The sequence below is a fragment of the Aspergillus wentii genome (genome assembly GCF_001890725.1).
Source record: "Aspergillus wentii DTO 134E9 unplaced genomic scaffold ASPWEscaffold_3, whole genome shotgun sequence".
NCBI classification, from domain to species: Eukaryota; Fungi; Ascomycota; class Eurotiomycetes; order Eurotiales; family Aspergillaceae; genus Aspergillus; species Aspergillus wentii.
The window spans coordinates 591,618-612,917 of NW_024467834.1; the positions used below are offsets into that span (position 1 = coordinate 591,618).

The 21,300-nt window shown below is 48.1% G+C and overlaps 9 protein-coding genes across 9 annotated transcripts; 6 read left to right on the forward strand and 3 right to left on the reverse strand.

Moving 5' to 3' along the window:
- Positions 1–1,886: 1,886 nt before the first annotated feature.
- ASPWEDRAFT_108947 (macro domain-containing protein) lies at positions 1,887–2,963 on the forward strand (the record flags this gene model as incomplete). Its single annotated transcript, XM_040828040.1, has 2 exons — positions 1,887–2,512; positions 2,561–2,963. 2 exons carry the CDS (start codon positions 1,887–1,889, stop codon positions 2,961–2,963), a joined length of 1,029 nt encoding a protein of 342 aa, XP_040690195.1.
- A 687-nt stretch (positions 2,964–3,650) lies between these two features.
- Positions 3,651–4,325, forward strand: ASPWEDRAFT_97262 (putative mitochondrial inner membrane protease subunit Imp2; the record flags this gene model as incomplete). The annotated part of the gene is made up of 2 exons (XM_040839621.1): positions 3,651–3,868; positions 3,953–4,325. Coding segments are annotated over 2 exons (591 nt in total), but the record flags the coding sequence as incomplete, so codon positions are not given.
- Positions 4,326–4,611: 286 nt separating this feature from the next.
- On the reverse strand, positions 4,612–7,757 carry ASPWEDRAFT_108108 (sporulation-specific 71 family protein; the record flags this gene model as incomplete). Its single annotated transcript, XM_040827945.1, has 2 exons — positions 4,612–5,166; positions 5,217–7,757. 2 exons carry the CDS (start codon positions 7,755–7,757, stop codon positions 4,612–4,614), a joined length of 3,096 nt encoding a protein of 1,031 aa, XP_040690197.1.
- A 677-nt stretch (positions 7,758–8,434) lies between these two features.
- On the forward strand, positions 8,435–9,242 carry ASPWEDRAFT_25984 (GLTP domain-containing protein; the record flags this gene model as incomplete). The annotated part of the gene is made up of 4 exons (XM_040832795.1): positions 8,435–8,558; positions 8,621–8,679; positions 8,734–8,852; positions 8,948–9,242. The coding sequence occupies 4 exons, from the start codon at positions 8,435–8,437 to the stop codon at positions 9,240–9,242; spliced, it is 597 nt and encodes a 198-aa protein (XP_040690198.1).
- A 205-nt stretch (positions 9,243–9,447) lies between these two features.
- On the reverse strand, positions 9,448–9,963 carry ASPWEDRAFT_170039 (putative integral membrane protein; the record flags this gene model as incomplete). The annotated part of the gene is made up of 1 exon (XM_040830556.1): positions 9,448–9,963. One exon carries the CDS (start codon positions 9,961–9,963, stop codon positions 9,448–9,450), a length of 516 nt encoding a protein of 171 aa, XP_040690199.1.
- Positions 9,964–12,901: 2,938 nt separating this feature from the next.
- ASPWEDRAFT_25986 (uncharacterized protein) lies at positions 12,902–13,489 on the reverse strand (the record flags this gene model as incomplete). The annotated part of the gene is made up of 3 exons (XM_040832796.1): positions 12,902–13,090; positions 13,125–13,318; positions 13,387–13,489. The coding sequence occupies 3 exons, from the start codon at positions 13,487–13,489 to the stop codon at positions 12,902–12,904; spliced, it is 486 nt and encodes a 161-aa protein (XP_040690200.1).
- A 303-nt stretch (positions 13,490–13,792) lies between these two features.
- On the forward strand, positions 13,793–15,104 carry ASPWEDRAFT_170040 (putative integral membrane protein; the record flags this gene model as incomplete). The annotated part of the gene is made up of 5 exons (XM_040830557.1): positions 13,793–13,945; positions 14,001–14,114; positions 14,171–14,553; positions 14,610–14,674; positions 14,725–15,104. 5 exons carry the CDS (start codon positions 13,793–13,795, stop codon positions 15,102–15,104), a joined length of 1,095 nt encoding a protein of 364 aa, XP_040690201.1.
- A 571-nt stretch (positions 15,105–15,675) lies between these two features.
- Positions 15,676–20,123, forward strand: ASPWEDRAFT_737444 (ion-transporting P-type ATPase SPF1; the record flags this gene model as incomplete). The annotated part of the gene is made up of 3 exons (XM_040839374.1): positions 15,676–19,008; positions 19,060–19,196; positions 19,246–20,123. The coding sequence occupies 3 exons, from the start codon at positions 15,676–15,678 to the stop codon at positions 19,688–19,690; spliced, it is 3,915 nt and encodes a 1,304-aa protein (XP_040690202.1). The 3' UTR covers positions 19,691–20,123.
- A 310-nt stretch (positions 20,124–20,433) lies between these two features.
- On the forward strand, positions 20,434–21,100 carry ASPWEDRAFT_38124 (uncharacterized protein). Its single transcript, XM_040834830.1, has one exon. It carries the CDS (start codon positions 20,474–20,476, stop codon positions 20,924–20,926), a length of 453 nt encoding a protein of 150 aa, XP_040690203.1. The 5' UTR covers positions 20,434–20,473; the 3' UTR covers positions 20,927–21,100.
- The last annotated feature ends 200 nt before the right edge of the window (positions 21,101–21,300 follow it).

A 21,300-nucleotide genomic window follows, 5' to 3' on the forward strand; every position in this document is an offset into this window, starting at 1 on the left:
TCGCAAACTGCCCTGTTTTTCCAGCCAAGTCGTTCCCGCCCGCTGACTGGCTGGAAGTTCCCGGCGATCGATTCGTGCCCCACAGTATCTGGGATCCAGCGATCCCGTCCACTTGCAAAAAAAAAAAAAAGACCGACTAAAATAGTCAGCTTTAGTGTGTATATCAAAAGAAAAGAAACCAGCAGAATCCATTTCGAAGCCTGGTTGCCTGGTGGGAAAACTTATTTTTCGTCCTAATTGTATGTTTTCTTTTTCTCGCGTTAATTTACTTTTTTCGGATTTTGGTTTTGTTTTTTTCCTTTTGTTTCTCTCGAGGCGATGCATCTGCGGCTAGTATCACTGGCGTTGCGTTAGTGGCTCTGAGATCGAGATCTGGCCGAGTATTACGGAATACGTATTGTGGTATTTTCATTACACACAACACAACACGTACCTCTCTGTGCGTGGACAGTCAATATGATATGGCACAAGTAATAATAGCCGGAGCATTACTGAGTATGTCAGTATTTCCGGTGGGGATGGAATATTGATATACATTATGTATGTGTATGTGTATGTGTGTATATTCAACAAATGCAAGGAGCAATATGACAGCTGTCAACCAGTCCATATGAGATAAGAATGGCGTGGAAAAAGAAAGCAGCGAGGCAATGTGGAAAAAGAAATGTGCCCTAAGAAGTAAAAAAAAAAAATAAAAAATAAAAAAAAGGCAGCGACTAGTTAATAGCCGTCAATGCCTTAGGTCGTGTGGAGAACAAACGATCTTATCCTCGCGGACTGACTGATGATGTGGCCGTTCCACAGCAGGAAAAGAAAAGAAAAGAAAGAAAACAAGAAAAAGCAGTGAGAGTATTTGACAGCCCTTGCCTGGCGTAATATTGGACTTGTCTAGCTTATATTAGAACCAATTAGATTGCTCTGCCTGTGTCTTCCTTTCTTTTACCATTGGTGTACATTTATCAAATGTTAGGAATGTCGGTAAGGACGCTTTATTGATTATACAGAGCATCCTCCCAGGTTTTATATTGTATTGCCTTGTATTGGATAATACAATAGTAATGCTGTCACTTGTCAATCCAGGGCTGAGATGTGGCATTAAATAGTCTCATGCCGAACATGCATGTCATCTATGCACTGGCTGAATAACTGACCCTACCGATATGAACTGTGTGTGCAAGCCAAGCTATTGATATACAACATACACAAACTCCGCTCTAGTTCATCTTTATCTCGGTCAACAACCGATCTCAACCTGCCTTCAAGTTACGGTCTGATATGTCGGTGTACGTAGTGTACTCAACAAATCTGTTCAGTTGAGACTGATTTATCGCAGGAGACTATAGCTGCTTACATTCTTATAACAAAGTTTATTGTCTGAAGATCAGCATTATATCACGTTATATCATCTATCCTAATGATGAGTCCGGAAATCCCATCTCCGGGTCTTCTTCAAATAGGCGAATGTATAATTGAATTTGACTTCAGCTATGGCCAGCTTCATCAGTCATATTCTGATATCATATTCAAGCTGAAGCCGTTCATGAACCTTGGAGGCTTATCGATAAGCTATCTTATCGATAGGATCATGTGCCATCACGTGTGGGGGGAGCTCCCCGCTTGCCAGTGATAGCTGTGACAGACAGACAGCATCAGTGCTTTATTCTCCTTCCATCAAAAACTACCCAGTCTGAGACATCCTGCATCGCCTCCTTCGAGGATCTGAAACATATTCGACTCGTAAAAGCATTCTAATGGCCTAGACTGCCTCCCTGTCTCCAGATCAAGTCTTGGTGGCTATCGCGTGACACTCAGCTCACGACAGCTCATTCCATTATTGGCGGGGTTATCAAATACAACTGGCTTACAGCCTGATATCACATTTCAACATGGCTACTCTGGCAGTCTCTGAGATTCCGACCGCCTCTCTCCTCTACAAGCTTAAACGGCTCGCCCCGATCCCTTCCCCCCTCGCTGCCCCCTCGCAAACCTTCAATGACACCATCTCTCTCATCCGCAATGACATCACAAAACTGCAGGTCGACTGCATCGTCAATGCCGCCAATGAATCTCTCCTCGGCGGAGGTGGCGTCGACGGCGCCATCCACCGCGGCGCCGGCCCAAATCTGCTCAGGGAATGCCGCACCCTCAACGGCTGCCGAACCGGGGATGCCAAGATAACCTCTGCTTACGAGCTCCCCTGCAAGAAGGTTATTCACACCGTCGGGCCCGTGTATCACTACGAGCTGCCCAAGGGCGATGGTATGCCCGAGGTTTTGTTGCGTGGCTGCTACCGTCGTAGTCTTGAGTTGGCCGTCGAGAATGACCTGAAGAGTATTGCCTTTTCGGCTATCAGTACCGGTGTGTATGGGTATCCGAGCCATGAGGCTGCGGGTACGGCCCTGGACGAGGCGCGGAAGTTCCTGGAGGAGCCGGGCAATATTGGGAAATTGGAAAGGATTATCTTCTGCAACTTTGAGCGCAAGGATGAAGCGGCGTATGAGAAGTTGATTCCGTGAGTGACATAATTATCCTGGCACATGCATCAAGCTGACATGTGTAGAAAATTCTTCCCTCCAACGGAGCAGGACCTCCCTCACGCCAGCGCCAGCCAGAAATCTGAAGAATCCGATGGTGAGTCTTCACCGTCGCCTGAGGTCCTCGCAGCCAAACTCCCTGACCCGCCCACCGTGGACCCTGCCTTGGACGGCCAGCCAAATGCTAAGAAGCAGAAGATTCAAACCGAGAATCTTGAACAGAGTATCAAAACGGAGACGGAGAAGAGTGAAGATGACTGGGAGGAAGTGGACAAGTCCGAGGGTAGTCCGATTGAGAGACTGGATGACGAGCCTGTGGAAGTTGACAAGGCACCTTCGGCTGCTGATGTACAAAGCGTCCAATCTAGCGGGATTATCGACATGGATGAATCACAGTCCGCAGAGAGCTTACTAGGAAAGGATTGGTAGCTCCTACAGTCTGTGACACAAATTGATGATGGCACTTTCGACCGATTGTGGCCTTTAATGACCTGGGTTTAGCTGGTTTGGCGTTTCGAACGTTCATGGCGTTGTTTTCTAGTTCTCTAAGTTTCCAAGATAAGCTATTAATTACACCAATTCGTTAATTCATTTGGTTCTGTCTTAAGAATGGTCCGGTACGGGTGCAAACAGTGCAAACAAGCAGTCGACCTCAACTCGGATATCAACGCATGATCGTCGATCTAGATGCGACAATGAACAAATCTCTTCCTCCACAATTCAACCATCCACTCTTCAATCAAGCATGACTTTTTCATAGAATTTTAATCTTCCACGAGCGAACCCTTGACCTTTTCCTCTGGCATTTCAATTGAGCCACCACCCCTCAATCCAACCACCACAACCTCACAGCCATCACACGACAAAATGCCTCGACCACAACCAGGACCAGGACCAAGCCAACCAGGCCAACCCCAAACCCCCCGATTCCGCGTCCTCGCACCAGACGTCGCAAAAGCGCGATCCCCAAAATCTCACCCCGACCCCTCCACACGCCAACAACAACCTCCCCCCCAACCTCAGCCCAAACCCAAACCATCCCTCTTCACCCACCTCCGCAACCGCTACGCCGCCCTCCCCTCCCCCCTCCGCAGAACCTTCCGCGTCCTCCGCGTCCTGGCCCCCATCGTCCCAATCGGTATGTTCTTCTCTGAACATGTCCTGCAGGTGATGTGGGTGCGCGGGCCGTCCATGACGCCCTACATCAACGAGAACTACGAGCAGATGCGCACGGCCAGCGACATGGTGCTGGTGAATATGTGGCCGTGGGGAGGCGGCGGGTGGCCCTGGGAGAGGAAGAGGAGGCTAGAGAGGGGGATGGTTGTTACGTTTCGGTTTGTGCCCTCCCCAACTTGCTGGCTTGCTATATGATATGATGTGAGTTATGTCTTGTTTGCTAACACTGATTATTTGCGTAGGTCACCCGCAAACCCCTCCCACACAGCGATAAAACGCATCGTCGGTCTCCCCGGTGATCGAATCACGACTCGCGACCCGTGCCTGAAACCCACGCAGATCGTCCCCTTCAATCATGTCTGGCTGGAAGGCGACGCAGAGGACCCCAACAAATCGCTCGACAGCAACACGTACGGGCCTGTGAGTATCAGTCTGCTTTCTGGGCGGGTGATGGCTGTGCTGTGGCCAAGGTTGAGGATGCTCAGGTGGTCGGATTGGGAGAATGGGGTTGTCGAGGGGGATTATGAGAGGAGGTTGGGGGAGAATTATCGCGGTGGGGTGAGGGAGAGGGTGGTGAAGGGGGCTGTGGATTTTGAGAGGCCGGTTGTGGAGTAGTTCTTGGGGGTTGGTTTTGGATGGGTGGTGGATTTGTATATATGTCCATGTATTATATGTGCTAATATTAGAGATCTGAAGTCTGGGATTCGAAAAGAAAGATCTTTATCTAGATCATAAGATGGAAGAATAGATACTAGAATGTCGGGCCATTCGGTGCTGTATCTATTTCATCTCGAAGGCTGAAAACAGTAAAATAATGTTATAAGCCAAATCTATGTCGTGTACGGAGTATGGTATCAAAATTATGTACTGTTCAAATATCACCTGCATGTAAACAAAATCATCAACCTGACACAATTCGAATGTCGTCCTGTCTTTCCTCCTGCAACCGATCTATTTCAGATGCGATGCTCGACACCCATATATCCTTTTCCACCCGACTTCGTGCTTTGAATACCACGGTTCGTCCATGGACACCCAATGTGGAAACCTGCTTTAATGTGTTCTTCACCTTTCCTTTGTCTCCGGCTTCTCGGGCGCGGAAGTAGTTCTTCCTCAATGGTTGCCAAACCACAAAGGTAACGGCTGAGTCTTCATCGGAACTTGTGTAGACGTCCGTCGAGAGATACACGCGTGGCAAGGCATGGCGACCTGGGCGATTGCTGTCAAATGTCTGATTCGCATACAGGAGATCGTTTTCTGTCAACAAGCCAGAATATATATAGCAGTCCTGAAGATCGAGGCTTGATTCGAGTTCCTGGTGTATATGAGGGATTTCAACGCCGTTGCGTTTCCGCAGCGAGCTTCGGAAAATGAGCATTTGTCCAGCGGTAAGAATGACACTACACCGTTTAAATGTCGTATGGCGACGAGGCTTGCGGTAAAGATGTCCAGACATCTGTAATTGTCAGTGGCAAGATTGGTTTAGATAGGGGCGAAGGTACATACCCTGATTGGCCGGCAGCCAGACAGAGCACACATATTGTGCAAATGCGGTGATGCCTCTGTCTTTTTGACCTCCCATTTTCTTGCGAATTGCCCAATGAGTGATTCTGTCTCTTCATCGACATCCAAAATATCCATATTACGCCGTCGGACATTCTTCAGCTCCGCCGCGTCTACGCCGCAGCGTGCTTTCCAATACTTCACCAAGGCGTCAAGTCGTTTCATCCATTCATCCCTGGTGGTGGTATCGTATGCCTGTAGTCGCATGACAAGGCCGTTGTCCATTGCCATCTCAAAAGTCCTCTCGTCATCAAACTGGTCTGTCGCGCCATCATCACGGTTTGTATCTCTCGGTTCAGGATGGAACCCAACATCCGGTCCTCCGTCAATATTTGGATCAGCAGGACTACTGCCGCGTTGAACACGCCGTACTTCTTGTACCCGGCAAAGGTCGACATATCCATCGGTCTCCTTAAGATTGTGAAGGTTTCGTTGCAATTGCGCATAGGCATATTCGTCGTTCCTCTTGGTGTATTCTTTGTTGCCCTTGGAAAGCCATTTGATTTCGCCATTTTTCAACGGATATGGGTCTATGCCGTAGGAAAGAGGCATTGCATCTAATATTTGTTGAGATGATGGCACGGCCGTGTCGTCTGATAGAGAAAGCTTTGGAGGAGCTGGTGGGAAAGACTTTGACGGCTTGCAGAACAGCAGATGATGGTCTTGGGTGAAGAAGTATAAGCGCTTGAAAAACATCTTGTTCATCCGTTGGTGTGCGCCTCTTTGCGAAGTCAAACGAACCAAGAATCCCTCCACTGGCTCTGGCTCTTCTTCTTTCCCATCGTCATTCTTTATTGATGTGGAATAGTGCTGTCTTGGTCTTAACTCGAGTTCGTGGGATGTCTGCATTGCCATTGTCCCGTACATCTTTTCTTCATTCACGCCAAAGACCCATTCTAGTCTGTCGTATCGTTTCCAGGCAAGGCCCATTTTCTCGGTTTTCGACCATTCCTTCAACACCTCTGTCCATTCCGGGCGGCTTTCTAGCATTTCTATACACCCGCGTATGATAGCTGCAGCCGCATACTGCTCTTCAACCATAGGCTGATTAGGCGAATCACTGTCTGATGTGGAATTATTCCTTGGGTCGGCATTTGTCTCTGGCTGCACGAATGGGTTATTGAAGATGAGAGAGACGCCCAGGTCTGGGATATTGATCGGAAGAGAAGATGGTCGACGCCATCCAAGAACTTGGCAGATGAAGGTATACCATTCAACTGCATGAGCAGTGGATCTTGGTCGTAGGATGTAGATCTTTGTTCCTAACTTGGAAGGTCCCCAAATAACGATGGTTTTGTCAAGAGAAGAATAGAGGTTTACCCTCGAGTGTTTGCGGCCCAGAGTCGTTTTGTAGTAAGGAGCAATTCTAGAGCCCGATTTCTGGAGCTCCGGTATGACGCGGGTCCTGTACATTTCGAGTGAAAAGGGCGCGTCCTCGTCGGAGGTTTTTCGACACACCACAAGGAACTCTCGCCATTTATCCACAACTCTTGTTTCCATTCTCTGGCTATCGTTTTCAGTGTAGTCCTCGGGGAGTTCTTTCTGCATCGTCTCTTCCACCCTAATAAGCATATTCTCTGCTTTGAGAATCTCACCTTCCTGCATCTTGTTTCGACGTGGTATTTTCCCGGAAAAAGTACCGTAGGTCATTGACACTCGGGCTCGGAGCCGTCGTTTTTTGTCCATGAGGTTGTCATCTAGGTTGTATTTGGCTATCTTTCCGGAGAAGGGCAACATGTTATTTTGCTCTGACTGCCCTCCATTGCTCGGGCTTTCTTCCCCATCACCTTCTTCGCTTAGAGGTTCTTGACGCTCTAGATTTGTAGATGACGGTCCAGGGTGTTTTCCTTTCCCTTTGAACCGGGATTGGGGCCTTAGCAACTCGGTTGTTGAGTCAAGTTCACTTGCAGAGGCTGCGGGACTTAACTGACTAGGGTCGTTTTGGGTGGGAATACTCAATGTTTGTCTGCTTGCTTCCCCAGAAACCTGTCCTGGATCCAGTCCTTCGATATTCAGGCCTAGGGAGGATTGTCCTGCATCGGGTGCACTTGAGCTCTGCTCTCTTGCGGTAAAATAAGACGCAGCGTCTTTTGGTTTATTAGCTGATATGTAATTGGAATTGTCTCGGTTTGGAATTGAGGAACCACCTGTGTTCGATGCCGGCGTGGCCATAATTTGACTGGACTCGTCCAATGTATGGGATATAGTCCGAAGAGGCCGAGATCCTGTTTCCTGGCCACTAGATTCATTTGCATCTTCTGTTTCTATTTCATTTTCTCCAGTTGTATCTCCTGATTCATCCTGTTCGGGTATTGGCGATGGTGGCTGATCCGAGTCGGGAGGAACGACAACGGGGTCCAAGGAGAAGGAAACGGTCTTTGACGAATAATTCTTAAACCGGAGTCTAGTTTTGAACCAGGATTTGCGGTGGTTCTGTAACCAGCCCTTTGGAATTGGTCCGATAAAGAATCGTCTACTCGTCATGTGCAAATGGTGTCCGGAGGCATGGCGCTTTTAAAGCACAACGTCAGGTTTTTCTCTGAAATTTTTTAAGGGTCTGATCATATAACATACCAATCTCTGCTCCGTATAGGACTCAGGTTCCAAGCCATGCTGGTGGCTACGGCATGGAGCCCATGATCCCCCCCCTGGTCCGTCAACACGTTGATCGGCGGCCTGTTGCATGCTCACGGCACTGCTTTAAGATCGGCTGTGTCAGGTAAACAGGGTCAGACAATGCATCGACAAATAATATTGTTTTAAATAAACCCTATACACATAAACAATTGAAAATCCCAAGAAAAAAATGGCAGAAGCTATTCAGGAACAAGAATATTCTCACCTCCCCCTTGAAATCTAGATTTTGGGACGAACGATCGAATGACGTAGCATCCAGCCCCGTGACCTTTTGGCCTATTTGCAGCATTTGCAGTGTTTGCATGTCTGAATGCAGGGACTCTTGCCCCGCCCATTGGCCCAGTTGCTTGCGTGTCCCGCTGTCCCGCCATCCCGCTACCAGCGGTGTGTGACAGCTCACCCATAGTTAATAAGTTGCCTTGTTTCTCCTCCAATTATTAAGGGGTAGTTTTTCTTATATCCTCTCAACGGTCCGCTTTCTTTCTCTTCCTCAGTTTTAGATTCCAATCACAAAATAAGCCAAAATGCCTACCTGGTTCGACACTATTGAGAAGTCCTTCGCCGATGTCCCCGTGGACGCAGGCAACGACAATGCTATCTCTACCACTGAGTTCCTCAAAGCTGCTGAGTCCCTGGTCACCCTCTTCGGTATGGAAGTACACCAATCATTCTTCTGAAGTATTCTATACTAATGCACGATGTTCACTTAGACCTTCTCGGCTCCACGGCCTTCAACGTCGTCAAGAATGATCTCCTCGGAAACATCAAGGTCGATACACCCATGCCCCGCAGCTCTCCATGACAACATCTAACACTGCTACAGAAAGTGAGGGACAGGCAGACTGCAGCCCCCGCTGAGTCTGAGACTCTCCAGGATCTTGTTAAGAATGAGCTGAAGACCAAGAGCCACACTGCCACCGAGGGTTTGCTCTGGCTTGTTCGGTATGTTTTTGCATCTACCCCTCCAGAGACTCAACGCACCTCTATAGCCCTATAGCTCCGTTCAATTGGCTAATACCTATGAATTCGATGAACAGAGGACTCGACTTCACCGTTCAAGCTCTCCGTGACAACCTTGAAAACCCTGGCAAGGAGCTTGCTGATTCCTTCCGCTCCGCCTACGGCAACACCCTCAAGCCGCACCACTCGTTCATCGTTAAGCCTCTTTTCAGTGCCGCCATGTCTGCTACCCCATACCGCAAGGACTTCTACGCCAAGTTGGGTGATGACCAGACCCTGGTCGACCCTGCGTTGAAGAAAGAAGTAGAGGGCCTGGAGCGTGTTGTTGGCATCTTGAAGGAATTCCAGGGCCGCAAGGAAGCCAAGTGGTAATGGCCGTGCTGGAAAACGGTTGTACACGAAATTCGGGTTTCCCGATTGTCGGGCTGGATGCATAGTCTTTCCAAAGCGCACAATGTTTTGAACATGTATATATGCAACTACAAATATACCAACTGCAGCTAGTCTGCTAGCGTTATGTTCCGAAGTTTTCACCACAGCTAAGATGAAGAGTATATCTGTACGTCGGAACTGACGTCTATGCCAGCATAGCAGCCCCAATAAAAGCCAACCAAGCAGGAAAATCCGCAACCAGCATCCTCACTTTATGAACCCCCAACCACTTCTCCATCTCCCCCGGTGCATTCTCCCCTTCATCCTCAACAATCCGCTGAACCGGGCCCGCAACCCACGGCACAAAAACCAAATGCCCAATCGCCGCCACCAACCCAGCCCAGTAGAAGGTAGTTCGAGACAGCGAATTCAGACCCGTAATACTAGCACCCAAACGACGTCGATCAAGCAGGATATTCGCTGCAGACGCAGAAATGGTACCCAAGTTCAGCGTGAGGACGATCATCACACCCCGGTTAAAGACATACGAGTACCATGTGGGCAGCGCTTTGACTTTCGAGGGATCCTTGCGGATGGAGGGCTGGAGGAAGGAATGGTTGTGGAGAAGTTCGCTGGTGGCATAGACGAGACTGCCCGTGCTTGTGGCTAGGGGGGCGACGCGTAGGAGTTGGATTGGGTCGAAGATTAGTCCGGAGGCCATTTTTGTTGGTGTTTTGGCTTGGTTCAAGTGGTTGTTGAGATTGTGAGCACGGATATCCCTTACAAGATATAACGTGGTTGATGAGGTGAGCAGAGAATCATATGACGCGGTATAAATATGGCCCCCAAATCCACATGTCTAGGCTAAAAATATAGACGAAGGATGAACTGCGGGAATAGAGCGGTAAAAGATCATTTTTAATGAGCTTTCCACATACAATGTATAGCAATGGATATAAATTTTAGCATATTATACGAATGCTTGGTCAACAGCAGCTTCATTGACATCTGCTTAGTATTTTGTTAGTCACAGAGCTAAGCAGCCCTTTTCGAGCCAAGAAAAGAAAAGGTTATACTTGGGGGGGTAAGAGGGATGTAGATGTATTGATGAAGGCAAATCCAAACGATTCTGAAGACATACTCTGTCACTGAATCTTACAAAGTAACTGATATATAGCTAGGTTGATTCAAGGCGGGGTCAGAGTGATAGTATACAAGGCAACAACTCAATTAATTCTGATCTATTCTATTCTCGTCGAGTTTGGGTGATCCTATTAGACAATCAATCAATTGAATGCTCGACAAAGGAATGAGAATGCACGAGATAATCATCACTCAAGTCCATCCATATATCAGGGAGTAATATAGTCATGATATGAATGACTGCCTTTTCACCTGATTGCAAGTTCACTATATTAGCATTTTGCATTATAAATATGGCTTTCTCTCCTATGGTACTTCTCCTCCCTTATTCTCCTCTAACAGCATTGCCCTGACTTTGCCGCAGCGTTTTCTTGACTATCTGCTCTCTTTCCTCCGTATTCTATATCAGCTCTAGTGCAGGCACTTGGAGATATATCTCTTGCCCCAGGTAATGCTGGTTCGAGCAACAAGTCAATGGACAAACTTCGATAGACAGGTCCAATCAACCGATACCTACAAAGAAGTGATGGCTGCCATCAGAATTACACTTCCTGAATGAACATGAGAGTCAATCTCTGTGCTAAACATGGAAAGACAAAGTGTGAATCAGAAGAGATGGTGCCATTCTTTGAGCCTGAACAGGTCGGCCAAGCAAGACAGATCAAAGGTGAGGGAAGCTACACATCTCCTTGTTCACTAAATGGGTGCGAGAAGATTGTGAGGAAGAGAGATACATTATAATCTAAACATTATCCTTCTTTGCTCTTTTTTTTTTTTTGTCGCTGTTGTTATAAATTTTCCAATCTGATTAGAAAATTAGTAGAAATAAACAGTGATTCTATATTTATTTTCAAATAGATTGTGGGATTGGTATCAATCTGTGCGGTATTCTCATCATAATGGACTCTAGTCTTGGAGCAATAAGAAAGGCCGATAGTAATTAAATAATGAAGGCTGAAGAGTAATATTAGTTCTCCAACTTGCTAAACATTCAAAAACATTCTCAACTTGTCCACGGTAGTACTTTATTAGTTAGACCATCTCGGTATCCCTTGTAGTTCGGGCCCGCGTAAGCCAAGGAAGCATATGCCATTCCATACCAACCTAGGTCTTTATGGTTGCACATGCTACAATATTACCCCGGAAATTATATCCTCTTTATGGTTTACACTATTGGGTCTCGGATCTCGAGTACACAAGCGTTGGGTATTGATTGGCAGCCGAGGACCAATGCCCCATTTATAGCCATTGGAAAGCGAAGTTACACAGCTGTGCACCATAAGAAATAGTGTAAACTGCAACTGAGAAAGGGGGAATTTAGTCAAGATGATTTACGTAGGAACATCCTAGAATAGAAAATTGGTAGCCACTAAAAATGTCCATTAACAAAGGAAATCCACATTATAATTGTGGAAAAGATCGGTAGCTTCGCTGTAGTACATCCGACACGACCATGAAGCGGCGGTGGGAAAACCCGCGACAGCCAGAGCCCGGAAATGTTTGAGAATTTGGGTCTTTGGGAAAATCGGCATTTGAGCTTTAAATCAGAATAGCTCAGAGCTTGGATTGGCAGTGAACCACTGCTATGGCCAATTCTTGATGAGGTTCTGGGCTTCGCCTTAATATATCTTGGGTATATGGAGATTGAACCGCGACCGAGGCTGGATGCCGCTATGAATGGCAGATGCGCGTACGGTGGTTTATGCCTCGAGTCAGTCAGACTGACAGTCGGCACCGTTTGATCAATGTGGACACGCCGGCACTGAAGGAATCGGTAGTTAACCGTTTGATAGGGTTGCAACATGATGTATCCAGGACCTTGGTGATATGACCATATTTTTGACAAGAGTCTGATACTTTCTCCATTGAGGATGTTACCGGAGAGGCGTTGGCTGCATGTTTTAGCTGTAGTTGTGAATTACTCAGGATAGAGTGGATCACATCGTCCAGGATTGCTTTTCAGTCTTCACCTTCCCCCTTTCTACGATAGATGGATCGTAGACAAGGATTGAGACGGGTCTAAGACATGGAGTTGTTTTTGTGAGGTTTTGAAACGGTCAGCTCTGCGACCATAGCCCCGTCGATATTCGCATTGCTGATCCAGATATCCGTCCTGGCCGTGGAAGATTCGATAGTGGGACTGCTCGAGCCGAGGGTATTATGTATCCGTCATAATCTGCAGTCGGCACTCTTATCCTAGTGCGAATTAACATCAATTGAAAATAGAGCCAGTCTAATACTCCTGAAGATAACCTGAATAACATCTTCTCCTGTCATGGCATGGATGGTGATAATGCATCTGACATGGGAATGAAACCACGGTTATTTTTGCGCGCTTCCTTGGCACTCCTGGTCCACCATACACCTCAATGACTCCACGGGGGCTAATTAGCTACTACTACTCACAACGGCAAAGATCACCGTCCATATGCGTGCCATACGCCCAGGCCTGTCGGATCATGGCAACTGTTCCCAAGACCTCGCGCTGTTAATTAAAAGCCGTCTGGATCGTCCTGTCATATCTCCCTTTTGAGGGTTAGACCCCCGGTGGTTTTCGTGCCTGGGGTGGTTCTCTGGTCAAACGGACAAACAAGATCTCGAGATTCGATCAACGATTGCCGGTCTCCGCTCCTCAGGTCTCGGTCTTCTATCCACGGAGAGAGCACTGGGATCCTTCCTGTCTCCGCCGCACACTTGCCTGAATGCTGTCAATTGTCAAAGCACCCTAACTCTACATACTTTGCGGTGCCAGTCCCATGGAAGGAATGCGACTAGTATCGCTTTCAAGCGACAATACCCCATTGGTGGAATGGCCGAAAAAGCCTTTCTGGCTCCCAGTCTCCTGATCCAAAATTCTACACTTCCTGTTCCTGGCCAGCCTAGAGCCTCCAGAGGCTTCTTTATGCTTCCTGACTCGTGGATATCGAGACAGACTAACATGACGTCCCATCTGCTAGTGGGATACCACCCCAGTTGTGGCTCGAGGCGATCCCTAACGAACCTGGTCGTCCGTTCGCTAAACCTACGCCTTCCCTGCTCGGCTTGCTCGGCCTGCTCTTTGGCCTTTGGCTTTTGCCATTCAAATTACCAGACAGGACTAGCATTATCGCAGACGCCCCCACCCTGCAACTGGTCCCATGAAACTGTATGATAATGGATATTTGCCGGCCTAGTGTTTCCCCTTGCCACTGATTGACAAAAAGCCAGTCGCGGTGCTTCTGGGCGGCTTTAAACTCTGTTCTTTCCTTGACTTGGTCCCTATCCACATTCTTTTTAACCTTATGGCCCTGTCAAGACGGATGAACTAAGGGCATTTTTCATCGTCGTCCTTGTTCTTGCCAGACCATGTCCCTGGGGCTATATGCCATGAATCTCGAATAACGCAAGCTTTTTGACCGCGCTTCAAGATGGTGGAATTCAAGGGCCGCAGCGAGTCCATCTTCGTCGTTACCGTTGTTTTCTTATGCATTTCCTTCACCGCGGTTTGCCTGCGATGTTTCGTCCGGTTGAGGCTGATGAGGGCCTTTGGGTGGGATGATTCTCTGATGCTATTTGCAATGGTCTGCTTCCCTCTGCCTTCTTTTTTTCTAGATATGGGAAACTGACCATATTTAGGCATGGAATATCCTATTCGCAATATGCGGTATTACAGGGGCAATATATGGAATGGGACAAAAATTTGAACAAATCCTAGTAGTCAACCCCAAAAACGTTCAAACTGCAATGTTTGTATGTTGTTCTCTTTCCCCCTTACTAAATAAATGTTTTCTGACTTATTTCACTAGTGGTGGTGGCTTGGTCAAATCTCATATGTCTTTACTGTCGTCCTCGCGAAGATATCCATTGCGCTCGCCCTCCTTCGTCTCACCGTCGCCAAGGCGCATTCGATTCTTTTGTGGGTGGTCATTGGCGTGTCGGTTGTGATCGGACTGGTGTTTTGGTTCATGTTGACCTTGCAATGCCATCCGGTCTCATTCTTCTGGGAGCGAACTGGAGATGGGAAGTGTATCTCTACAGACATTTTAATCGACATCGCCTACCTGTACAGTGTCACTGCGACACTCTGCGATTTCGTCCTGGGTCTCCTTCCATTCTTGCTTGTCTGGAACTTGCAGATGAATACAAAGACTAAGGCTGCGTTGGCCGGAATTCTCAGTATGGGATGCGTGTATGTGACCATCATATCCCCACTTGCTCTGCTTCAATATCTGACTGCTTCTATAGTGCTAGTGCCGCCGTCATTGTCCGCATTCCATATCTTCATACTTACAAAGACCCTGAATTCCTCTGTACGTTTTCCGTGCTTGGTTCCATTGGACTGATGCTAACCAAATAACAGACGCAACGACCCAAATATCAATCTGGTCCAATGTCGAAGCTGGTCTCGGTATTACGGCCGGAAGCCTGGTCACACTACGCCCACTATTCCGTTGGTTCCGCGGTGAGAGCTATGCAGGCACGCGAAGCGCAAGACGAACAGCAGGAAGCTTCCCTTTGTCCAGCATGGAACGAGGCACCAAAGGGTCCAAACACGATCCCAACGGAACCAAGTTCTGGCGCCCAGATGTCGATCCCGAGGATTCCCATGCAGTTGTTACGACGATCCAGACATCCCGTGGAAGCAGAAATAGTAGCCAAGAGGATCTGAATCCCAGGCGGAATTCGCTTCATGGTGTGAATGTAGAAAAGACCTTCTTGGTTACTTCGGATGATGTATAATATTGGTTGTGTTTATATACATATCAAAATAATGATTATTGAATGAGCAGGTCTCTACAAAAGGTTGGATACATAGCAGCCAATGCCGCGTCCACGTCAAAGCCACCAAATTAAAGCCATTCTTAAACTCCGCCAATTCCAAACAGTCAAGGCAAACAGTCTTTTTAAAATATTTATCCTTCAAGACAGCAAAAGAAAAAGCGATCTGCAATAACATATAATGGAACTAAAAGTCCAGCCATCCATAGAACAGTGGCTAGTGCAGCATGACATGTGGCGGTGCGCTGTGGCTGCGGCCAATCAGCATCGCGTGAGCGGACAACCTCCAGGCCCAAGCGGCGAAACCTCCGGAAGGAATTTATATCGTTGAGGTGGCTTCTTCGGGGTATATTTTCATGAACTTTTCTTTCCTTGCAGTTTTTAATTGCTTTTGGGAGATTTGATGGCTTAATTATTTTTGCTTATGATTTATTAACCTTTTTCTGCTTTTCAATTACCTGTCGTTTGACCAGGGCTGTGGTCATTCGAGTGTCACCATGTCAGTTTTACCTTGAATCCAATATCGCGTGCCATGACTTTTTCCAAGCTGACCAGTGCATATGCGTATAGGGCGAAACTCGTCGATGATCCCCAGATCAAATACTCGTCGCTTCACAACCCTCTCGCTACCCAGCTTCATACCTACGTGTGGCCATTTCTCGTTATCTGGCCTGCCTTCTTCGCGTTCTATCTTTCCCCTGAGCGTTATGATACCTACATTCAAGGCCAAGAATGGACGTTCGTGTTCTCAGGCTCTATCATCACGGTCCAGTCGCTTCTTTGGTTAATGACGAAATGGAACATCAACATCGAAACCCTGTTTACGACAACCAATGCCAAATCCCTTGATTCAGCTCAGCTCATCAAGGTGATTCCTGAGACTAATGCCGGTTCCGCGGAAATTTGTCCTTTGGTTTATGACACAAAGGGGGGGAAGAAGACACTTTCGTTTCTCTTCCAGAAGCGCCGTTTCCTCTTCTACCCGGAGCGCAAGTGCTTCGCGCCTCTTTCGTATGTTCTCGATAAAGAGCCAAAGCCCGAGGTCGGATACTTCCAGAAAAGCCAGGGTTTGACTACGAAGGCTGAGATTGAGGGGGTCACCCACCACTATGGGGACAACACTTTCGATATTCCCGTCCCTACGTTCGTTGAGCTTTGGAAGGAACACGCCGTGGCGCCGTTCTTCGTTTTCCAGATCTTCTGCGTCGGCTTGTGGATGTTGGATGAATATTGGTACTATTCGCTGTTTACGCTGTTCATGCTGGTTGCTTTCGAGAGTACAGTTGTGTGGCAGCGCCAGAGGACCCTCACTGAGTTCCGAGGAATGAACATTAAGCCTTACGACGTTTGGGTGTACCGTGAGCGGAAGTGGCAGGAAATCACTAGTGACAAGCTTCTCCCCGGTGATTTGATGTCAGTTAACCGAACCAAGGAAGATGGTGGTGTTGCTTGTGATATTCTTTTGATTGAAGGCAGTGCTATCGTCAACGAGGCTATGCTTTCTGGAGAGAGTACCCCGCTTCTGAAGGATTCAGTCCAGCTTAGGGCCGGGGATGACCTTATCGAACCGGACGGCTTGGACAAGAACGCATTTGTGCACGGAGGAACCAAGGTCCTGCAGATCACCCATCCCAACACCACTATTGATGGTGCTGAGCCTTCGACCGGTGTGACCGCCCCACCAGACAATGGCGCTCTGGGTATCGTTGTGAAGACCGGTTTCGAGACGAGCCAGGGTAGTCTTGTGCGCACTATGATCTATTCCACCGAGCGTGTTTCTGCCAACAACGTCGAAGCTCTGCTTTTCATCCTGTTCCTTCTGATGTTTGCGCTCGCTGCCTCATGGTATGTGTGGCAGGAGGGTGTCACACAGAACCGCAAGAGATCCAAGCTCCTTCTCGACTGTGTTCTCATTATCACCAGTGTTGTGCCTCCGGAACTCCCTATGGAGCTCAGTCTTGCTGTCAACACCAGTCTTGCAGCTCTGAGCAAGTTCGCTATCTTCTGCACTGAACCTTTCCGTATCCCATTCGCCGGACGTGTTGATGTGGCCTGTTTCGACAAGACCGGTACTTTGACTGGTGAGGATCTAGTCGTTGATGGTATCGCAGGACTCGCCTTGGGACAGAAAGGCGCAAAGGTTGAAAAGGATGGCGCTTACACTGAGCTCGCAAAGGCTGGTGGTATTGGAATTGACACGACTCTTGTCCTCGCAAGTGCTCACGCTCTTGTGAAATTGGATGAAGGTGAAGTCGTTGGTGATCCTATGGAGAAGGCGACGTTGCAGTGGCTTGGCTGGACTTTGGGCAAGAACGACACTCTTACTCACAGAACTGCTCCGCCTGCTGGCTCTCCTCGCGTCACCGAATCGGTTCAGATCAAGAGACGGTTCCAGTTTTCTTCCGCCTTGAAGCGCCAGAGTACTATTGCAACAGTCACCACTAACGATCGTAAGACGTCGAAGAGAACCAAGTCGACTTTTGTCGGTGTTAAGGGTGCTCCTGAGACCATCAGGAGTATGCTGGTCAACACTCCTCCAAACTACGAAGAAACCTTCAAGTACTTCACACGCAATGGTGCTCGTGTTCTCGCTCTTGCCTACAAGCATCTTTCTGCAGAGGCTGAACTCTCGCAAGGACGCATCAACAACTACACCCGTGATGAGATTGAGTCTGAGCTTACTTTCGCTGGTTTCCTGGTTTTGCAATGCCCTCTCAAGGACGACGCTATCAAGGCCGTGCGGATGCTGAATGAGAGCAGCCACCGTGTTGTCATGATCACTGGTGACAACCCTCTCACTGCTGTTCATGTCGCACGCAAAGTCGAAATTGTTGACCGGGAAGTTCTGATTCTCGATGCCCCTGAAAATGACAACTCCGGAACCAAGCTGGTCTGGCGAAGCATTGACGACAAGTTCAGCCGTGAGGTCGACCCCACCAAGGACTTGGACCCCGAAATTGTGAAGACCAAGGACATTTGTATCACCGGTTATGCCCTGGCCAAATTCAAGGGCCAGAAAGCTTTTGTCGATCTTTTGCGCCATACCTGGGTGTACGCTCGTGTTTCCCCCAAGCAAAAGGAGGACATCCTGCTGGGTCTCAAGGATGGCGGTTACACTACTTTGATGTGCGGTGATGGTACCAACGATGTGGGAGCTCTGAAGCAAGCCCACGTTGGTGTTGCCCTTCTGAACGGATCCCAGGAAGATCTGACCAAGATTGCCGAGCACTACCGTAACACTAAGATGAAGGAGCTCTACGAGAAACAAGTTTCTATGATGCAACGGTTCAACCAGCCCTCCCCGCCTGTTCCTGCGCAGATCGCTCACCTCTACCCTCCCGGTCCCACCAACCCTCACTACCAGAAGGCGATCGAAAGAGAGGCCCTGCGAAAGGGTATCGCCCCTCCGGCACCAGGACAGGAACAAGGAGACGGAATCCCTACTATCACATCGCCCGGTGCGCAGGCATTGCAGCAAGCCAACTCGAACTTGAGCCCCCAGCAACAACGCCAGCAGCAGGCTTCCGCAGCTGCTGCCGGCTTCGCCGACAAGCTTACATCGTCCATGCTGGAGCAGGAGCTGGATGAAAGCGAGCCCCCAACGATCAAGCTGGGCGATGCATCCGTCGCTGCACCTTTCACTAGCAAGCTGGCCAATGTGGTTGCCATTCCCAACATTCTTCGTCAAGGACGTTGTACGCTCGTTGCAACAATCCAGATGTACAAGATCCTTGCTTTGAACTGTTTGATCAGTGCCTACAGTTTGAGTGTCATTTATCTCGACGGTATCAAGTTTGGTGATGGACAGGTGACTATCAGCGGTATGCTGATGAGTGTTTGTTTCCTTTCCATTTCGCGGGCCAAGGTAAGTCAATATGTACAAATATTTTGAGAATGACCGCTAATAGCTCTTCAGTCCGTGGAAGGTTTGTCCAAGGAGCGCCCACAGCCTAACATTTTCAACGTCTACATCATTGGCTCTGTGCTTGGACAGTTTGCCATTCACATTGTCACATTGATCTATTTGTCCAACTACGTCTACTCTATTGAACCGTATGTCCATTCTTTCCCAAATACCTGCCTTTGACTAACCCCTCTTCAGGAGACAACCCGACATTGATCTGGAGGGTGAATTCGAGCCATCCCTGCTGAACAGCGCCATCTACCTCTTGCAGCTTATTCAGCAGATCTCAACCTTCTCCATCAACTACCAAGGCCGGCCTTTCCGTGAGTCGATCCGGGAGAACAAGGCCATGTACTGGGGACTGGTGGCAGCCTCTGGTGTTGCCTTCTCCTGTGCAACCGAATTCATTCCTGAGATGAACGAGAAGCTCCGTTTGGTTCCTTTCAGCACTGAGTTCAAGGTGACTCTGACTGTGCTGATGATGTTTGACTACGCGGGCTGCTATATCATTGAAAACGTTCTTAAGACGTTTTTCAGTGACTTCCGACCCAAGGACATCGCTGAGCGTCGGCCGGATCAACTCCAGCGTGAAACGGAACGTAAAAACAAGGAGTTGTTGGAGAGTCAGACAAGGACTGCTTAATCTGATCGGACATTTGGTCGAATTGGGGTGGATTGTCTATTGTAGGTTATATGATGAGAAGTTTGCTTAGAAGTTAATACTATTGATGAGTGGTAAATAGAGACTAGAATTCCATGCCATTGATTTACTCCAAGACAACTAGATTCATTCCTCAAGCCATAATCGTCACAGCAATCGAACACCATGGAATTACTAACTAGGATATCAAAACATCACGACATCAAAAACTGATTACCTCTTCAGGCAAACACAGTGACATCAACGATGGCCAATCCAGACAACCAGACACAGTCTAGACGTGCTACCAGCAAACAGCAGGAAAGAATTTCTCTCGTTCAAACCGATTAGAAAGCTCTCGAAGCAACATAAATTGCATGGGTATTGACGAGGTGGTGGCTCTTAATCCACCACTTTCGCCTGCGCATTACCAGGCAATGGTCTGGAATGATATCCCCCGGAACGAATATTTTCAGAAAAAAAGAAATCTCAAATGGAAGGTCGAATGCAACTGCTTTTCCCTTGGGGGCTCAAATTCCGGCCAGTCGGTATACATTGCCTCTGCGATGAAAAAGCGCCTCTCAGTGATGTCAATAGGAAATCATCTCAACGCCACGAGAGATAATATAAGGGGGGGATTATCTGGTCAAATTGGGTTTCTTCTTTTCCTCAGATTCAGTTTATCTAGTGGATTCGGATCTCCTTTCTTCTATTAAGCCAAAAAACACTTTTCTTTACAGCAAACGAAAAAAAAAAAAAAAAAAAAAAAACTTCAACACCATCAAAATGGTCGACTACACCGACGACAAGACCTACGGTACCACCGGCACCACCTACGGGACCACCTACGATGGCACCGCTGGCACCACCGGCTACGGCTCTACAGGCTATGGCACAACCGGCTATGGCACCACTGGCTATGGCACCACTGGCTACGGCACCAGAGGGTACGACACCACCCGGGGCTACGATACCACCGGTGCTGGCACCACTGGCTACGGCACGACCTACGACAACGGCTATGGCAACACTGCTTACGACCCCAGCACCGGCGCCTACGATCAGCACATGGACTACCGCACCGATAACTCGCAGCGTCACCACCGCGAGCGTGTGAACCCCAGCGGCACATATCGTCACCGAGACGTTGACCGTCGCGACGATGGCACCACGCGTGTGCACCGTGAATACGACAACCCTAACACTGGGACCAGCTACCACCGGGACTATGAGCGGTAATAATGGTGGAGCGGAGTTTATGTGGATGTTGATTTTGGCTTGTGTATAGATGGGATGGAGTGGATATATGAGTTATGATGAAAAAAATATATATATAAAAAAGGCAAAAAAAAAGTGGAAAAGGATTGAAAAAAGCAGCAATAAAAATTTTGTTTATTAGCGAATAGAAAAAATATGTCACGATTCTTATGAAATGCGTATTATGCATAACGTTCAACAACACCTGGACGAAGGGCGAGGTCAGGTCTTCCATCACCAACAACCTCCCTCTCATCGCCAGAATTCATCATCTCCACAGCCAATTGACATCACATCTCACTGTCCATAATTAGCGTGCTACAAGGATAAAGAGATGTCGTTTCAAGCTGCCCCGC